General features: G+C 37.1%; 1 protein-coding gene across 1 annotated transcript in view; it reads left to right on the forward strand.

Moving 5' to 3' along the window:
- Window positions 1-6,899, forward strand: part of stk17a (serine/threonine kinase 17a) — a 43,033-nt gene that overhangs the window by 29,509 nt on the left and 6,625 nt on the right. Inside the window, exons 3-4 of the mRNA XM_016546267.1 lie at window positions 5,442-5,586; window positions 5,891-6,017. Coding sequence (XP_016401753.1) covers window positions 5,442-5,586; window positions 5,891-6,017 — 272 coding nt within the window. The remainder of the gene's footprint in view (window positions 1-5,441; window positions 5,587-5,890; window positions 6,018-6,899) is intronic.

The raw sequence follows: 6,899 nt of genomic DNA on the forward strand, positions 1-6,899 counted from the left end.
ACTATCAGGGGAGGGGCCTGTTTGTGTGATGTCACACAGACAGGCATCGGAGATCGGCTCGATTTGAGAAAGGGGTAAAGGTTTTAGTAGATTAACAAAAAACCGCTGGGTGGATTTTTATCATTATAGGGTGGTTGTGTACACACACTGACAACACACATTTCAGTTCAAACAACTTGTAAAAGTGCATGTAGCATCCTATGACTCCTTTAAATAATTTGTAATTAGTAGTAATAATGTGCAAATGGTATCTATGGTAATAGAATACAATATTCTGTTGTTGATATTACTAATTTTAAATAACTTATAATTAGTAATATTTTAGATATAAATAATTTAATTGTTATTTTTATGGTAATATAATACAATATTTTATTGTTATTACTATTAATTTAAATAACTTATAATTAGTAGTAGTAGTAGTAGAGTTTTACATTTAAATTATTTACAATAATAATGTGTAAATGTTTTATATGGTAATATAATGCATGTATTTTATTATTATTAATATAAATAATACATTACTTGAAATAGTAGTAGTAGTAATATTTTTATTATTATTTACTTTATTATTATTATGTATATACGTTTTAATAATAATTATAATGTAATAATAATAAAAAGGATTATTATTAATAATACATTTATATAGACTGAAGTTTGCAAGTTATTTGAAAGAGACGATTGGTCAAGATGTGGAATATCAAATTAATTGAAGTAATCATCAACATATTCAGACAAACCTAAATAACAGTACTGAGTGATATCGTATGATATTTAACAGCCTGCTCGCTGAGCTCCACACAGGCTGATCAGCGCTGGTTCTCCAGCTGTGCTCCGTGTAAAACCCTTGCTTCTTTTAACAGCGTCTCCCATCAGAGGAGCCTTTCATGCAGTCTTAATGATTTAGTCGGACCGGCTCAGTGTGCTTTTGTCATTTGACAGTGAAAAGCTTCTGGAAATAGATCGTGGTTAAAGGCTCACCCCTCTGTTTGATCTATAATGTGAACGCCATCCAGAAGAACAGGCTTTGCATGTAAAGGAAAACTTTGTGTGTGTGTGTACCTGTTTTTCTATTCTGGTGGGGACTTAAACCTGACTACACACAGACTCATGGGGACTCGTGTCACGGTGGGGACCTAAATTGAGGTCCCCACGGGTAAACAAGCTAATAAAACACACAGAATGAAGTTTTTTGAAAAAGCGAGAGTGAGAGTGAGTGTGAGAGTGAGAGTGAGTGTGTGAGAGAGTGAGTGAGTGTGTGTGTGAGAGTGAGTGAGTGTGTGTGTGAGAGAGTGAGTGTGTGAGAGAGTGAGTGTGTGTGTGAGAGAGTGAGTGTGTGAGAGAGTGAGTGTGTGTGTGAGAGAGTGAGTGTGTGAGAGAGTGAGTGTGTGTGTGAGAGAGTGAGTGTGTGAGTGTGAGAGTGAGAGTGAGTGTGAGAGTGAGAGTGAGTGTGTGAGAGAGTGAGTGAGTGTGTGTGTGAGAGTGAGTGTGTGTGAGAGAGTGAGTGTGTGTGTGAGAGAGTGAGTGTGTGAGTGTGAGAGTGAGTGTGTGTGAGAGTGAGTGTGTGTGTGAGAGGGTTTGTGAGAGTGAGTGTGTGTGTGAGAGAGTGTGTGTGTGAGCGAGAGTGTGAGAGTGAGTGAGTGAGTGTGAGAGTTTGTGTGTGTGCGTGCGTGCGTCCGTGCGTGTGTGTGTGTGTGGATTAGTGTGGGCTGACCCCTGCATTGCATTAGTGAAGTATTCGCTCAGACGTACCCTCATCCGGTCCCAAAACATGACCTAGTTATCCACTGGCTGGATGTCAGTTTTTTTTCTGCTATGTTTCTCTGTAGGCTGTGGAGCGGGTTTGGCACCGCTGGATGTTCAGCACAGAGCAGCCTTTAGTTTCGCGTATCTCTAGAGGACGGCAGACAGAAGAGCCTCTGAAAGCTGATGTTTTACAGCTGTGCGGGTGTTAATGACAGTCTCGCTCGGGTTACGAGGGTCACAAGACGGTCCTGGTTTACTGTTTTATAAACCCTGAGCGTTGCTTTAGATTTCACAGAATAGAATCGGGTTTGTGTGTGTGAGTATTTATCTGTGGTCATGGTTAACAAACTATTTTTTAAAAATCAGTAATTGAAATAAAGCGGAAATAGAGTGTAAATGTTACGTGTAAAACTTAAATATTAGGAAATGTTGAAGTACTGAAATGACAAACTAAAAGTGAAATAATCAATTTCTTAGTGACTAAGGTTGTTCATTATTTTTACTAAAAAAATAATGAAAAAAAGTGTTCATTATTATTACAAAAAAAATAAACATTTGTGTTGTCAACTTAGGCATCTCAGCATTTTAATATACAGTATAATAAAAGAAAAGTATTTTAGTTTAGAGTTTAAATGAATGATTTTTTTTTTTTTTTAAGATTAACTCCTTTTAACCTTTTTTAATCATGTAATACACAGTCAAAACCAAAAGACATACTTTGCATTTACATATATTCATATATATATATATATATATATATATATATAAATATAAATAAAATGTAAAATCAGTAAGTGTGAGTCTAAGCATCTCAGAGCCTATGGGATTACAGGAAGCACAGGGAGAATCACGCACACAGGCTTATGTTTTGGACACTTGAGGACGTCTGCAGTCTAATCCCACACAAACAAACGTCTCCGCCGTCATACAGAGCTTATCGTAAAGCCTCTGAAAAACATGATGCGGTGTTAATGATATGGCCGGTTAAGCCTGATGTTTTGAGCATCAGTGTTACTGTTGCTCATAATTCGAGATGTTGAGGGATTGGGATTTGAGGAAAGGTGTGCTGATATTATGGGATTTTCTTCACATTAGTTATTAGTGTTGTCCCAGTACCAAAACTTCAGTTGTCTCTACCAATGCCAGTAAAACTACCATTATAATCAAAAATGTATCTGTCTGTACTGCACAGTACACAGTGTTTATATATTGGTTATAGTGAAATGATTCAACAACTCTGGCGCATTGAGCGGATTCGGACTGGAAAAAAATACCAAATATTGTGTTCAGACACTCAACAAACATCTGTGATTGGTTACTATGCTCGAAGCTGCAAAAACACGTAAATAGAAACCTCACACAAATACAGGAGCCTTTGAAAGCAGCCGCCTGACAGCGGGTTCTGGAAGTACTTTTTCCATTCATTTTTTTGGAAAAAATAAATAAAAGCGTCTTTGTTAAAGCATTATAATCCATGAACCAAACCAGCCAGCTACAAGGAGAATCACAACAGTGCAGACTCTGACTCAAGCAAAAATAAAAAATAAACATTTCGAAATCAGACAAAAAGACAAAGATACACGACTGTGTACTTAACGGCTTTAGTGAAGAACTACAATCCCATGAACCATTGCAAAGGACATAATAATAATGCAGATATTTAAAACTGTCATTTAAAGTGGTTGATTGTGTATATATAGAAACAATATATAGGAGTATTCTCCTTCATAGGAGTGGGCAGAGCTTGGCACTCATTTCTGCAGCTCTCTGATTGGTGGAATTCTCTCTAGAGCATCATGGGAAATGTAGTTTTTCACCAGGGATTTCGCTGTTAAGCATAAGTCGAAATAATGCAAACTGATGGATTCAACTAAAGCATATACCATCAGTTAACCTCAGAGCTCACAGTAAGTCTGTCTTAAAAGGGTTATCAGTTGTGAAAATGAATGGCATTTTTACTCCCGGAACCGACTGGGCATTGAAGGAGGGATCGGTATATTATAGAGATCTGAGACTGAAGCTGTCAAAACAACATGGCATCCAACTCAGTGTGTTTTATTATCTTATTGTGTCCTTGAAAGCCAGACTTTAGAGCATCCTCACATCAACTCCACACACACACACACACACACACACACACACACCCAGCTCTGGCCTGAGGCCGCTGTCTTTCCCTGTCTGTGTCTATTCGAGTTCATCACGCTGTCTGATCAGGAACGCAGGACATTGGGAATCGCCTGCCAGCATGCAGTGTGTTTTATTATCTTATTGTGTCCTTGAAAGCCAGACTTTAGAGCATCCTCACATCAACTCCACACACACACACACACACACACACACACACTCTGGCCTGAGGCTTCTGTCTTTCCCTGTGTGTCTCTAATCGAGTTCATCATGTTGGCATTGTCTGCCAACATGTGAAAGGGAGCATGCTGAGGACATGAGCCACTACCTGTGCTGACATTAAATCAAGCTTAACGCGTTGGATTAGGGTTTTTTTCAGCCTGTGGGACGTTTAAAAAACTGTTTAATTTGCTATTCTATGGACATTTGAGGAGCAAAGCAGAAAGCATGTATGGATCAGACTTTAGATGTAGTTTATTATATTTAGATATTGCTCGTTGATCAAAATAACAAGCTTAGTGTTTATTTTGCTTGCAGGCATGTCCAGAGAGAGAGAGAGAGAGAGAGAGAGAGAGAGAGAGAGATCATTGTTCTGAATGTGCTGTAGTTGAAATTACATGGTTGTAGAAAAGAGAGAGAGAGAATTCATTGTTCTGAATGTGCTGTAGTTGAAATTACATGGTTGTAGAAAAGAGAGAGAGAGAATTCATTGTTCTGAATGTGCTGTAGTTGAAATTACATGGTTGTAGAAACATTTTTAGAAATGTTATTTGCTCTGCCCTTTGCCTTGTTGTTTCGGGGTAAACCAGCTCCTCTGTGTTTAAAATCACATCCAGCACTGGCCGGGAACATGATGATCACTTCTGATTAAACAGCTGATCTTCCATTTGCTGTCATTAGAACTCAGGATAAACACAATACTGAAACGGTTTGGTGAACTGAAAAGCTTGCGTATTTAGAAGAAAAACAGGTTGTGTAAAAGGGAAAATTAGCATTTTTTTTAAAGACTGATGCAATAAAATATCTCATTTACTTTCCCTTGTTGTTCCAAGCCTGTATTTCTTGCTTTCCTCTGATATGATATTTTGAAGAATCAAAAATTGTAATAATAATATAATAAAAATAATAATTATAGTAATAAAAATAAATAAATGAAAAGTTTAGAAAAATTTGTGTTAAAGATTTGTTTTATGTTTTTGAAACAAGTCTCTTCTGCTCACCAAGGCTGCATTTATTTGAAATAGAAATCTGCTGTAACATTATAAATGTCTTTACTGTCACTTTTGATCAATTTAATGCGTCCTTGATGAATAAAAGTATTAATTTAATGATATCTTTCTAACCCCAAATGGACTTGGGGATGTAACTCGAGAACTCGAGTCAGAATCTGAATAATCACTATTAACTAAAGTTACATGGAAAAGAGCTGCGTGAAGATTCTTCAAAATCTCTCCTTTTACGTTTCACATAAAAATATCACAGTGAGTAAGTAGTGACATTTTGGGTGAGCCATTTCTTGAACGTTTATGTTTTAAGACGAATGTATGTTTATTTCTCTGCATGTCCAGTGCTGCCGGAGGGGAGATTTTTAACCAGTGTGTGGCAGACAGAGACGAGGCCTTCAAAGAGGAAGACGTGAAGAGACTGATGAAGCAGATCCTGGAGGGAGTTTCCTTCCTTCACGGGAACAACGTGGTGCATCTGGACCTCAAAGTACGTCAGGATAAAGCGCCAGTCACACTTGCTTGATACTGCAATGCTGAAAATCAAATAAAAGTCTTTAAAGGCGTGAGGGCGGTGTTTGATGGACTGGACATTTGTGTGGGCTGAATACATATGTGACCCTGGAGCACAAAAGCAGTGTTAAGTCGCTGGCTTTATTCACCAGAGCTACAAGTGTGTGATTTATAGTAGCAGAATTACAAACATATAATTATATCCCCGTCATGATTATAGGTTTCTGTGAGCAGTATTCTTTATTGTTTGGCAGTTTTACTGAGAGTGTTTTCTCCTTCAGCCTCAGAATATCCTCCTGACCAGCGAGTCTCCTCTCGGGGATATAAAGGTGGTGGACTTCGGTCTGTCGAGGCTGGTGAGCAGCAGTCAGGAGATCAGGGAGATCATGGGCACTCCGGAGTACGTGGGTAAGAGCCAATCCAGACCAGATTCAGACATCATATACAGGGCCTAAAAATAACATTATGACACACCTGCCGATGGCTGGGGACTAGAAAATGTTTAGTGGCTATAAACATGTTTTACCGAAACAAGAAACTGTATATGCATTATTTAATTAAAAAGAAACGTATTATTGATTGAAGAAATATCAGTATAATACCATTGAACTGTATACAAAAATAAAAGCTGTATGGGTTAATGTTTGAAAGCAAATATGTAATTGTACTGTTGATATTTATTTATTTATTTAAAACATTAAACCATAGAGCTTTTATTTTGGTTGAAAACAGCAGGGAAACAGGTTTGTTTGTTTGTTTATTTACTGTATCAATTAAAAAATAATAAGGAATCAATAAGAAAATGTAACTAAAATATTTTTGTAAAGTGTACATGTAAAGTGTTTCATAATAAATTAAATGTATATTATTATTATTATTATTAATTATAATGCTAATATCAGGGCTTAAAGTTCTCCGGCACTGTGAGAGCTTTGTAAACAGCTCAGAGTAATCACGCCATCTCCATAAGAACGATATGATTGCCAGAACAAATTTACCGGGATTTTTGAAAAGGTCCTGTTCACACATGATCTATTAATGGTAACTTACCGGTAATTTACCAGTACTGTATGTGTGAAAGGGGCTAAACGCTTCCTCCGCATATGCTGTGAATTTGAATTGCTTAACGTTCATCTGGAAAAACAGTGTGCATTATCTCACTAGATTTGTAACGTAAATCATTTATAAACCTTTGCCAACACAGGAGAATACATCAATCAATGTCTAAATATGCCATTTATTGTACATCTCGATTTCAAAATAAAAGTTTCTGCATGTGGCCAAATATTA

This window comes from Sinocyclocheilus rhinocerous, unplaced genomic scaffold (genome assembly GCF_001515625.1).
Source record: "Sinocyclocheilus rhinocerous isolate Xijiao unplaced genomic scaffold, SAMN03320098_v1.1 scaffold1812, whole genome shotgun sequence".
Taxonomy (NCBI): domain Eukaryota; kingdom Metazoa; phylum Chordata; class Actinopteri; order Cypriniformes; family Cyprinidae; genus Sinocyclocheilus; species Sinocyclocheilus rhinocerous.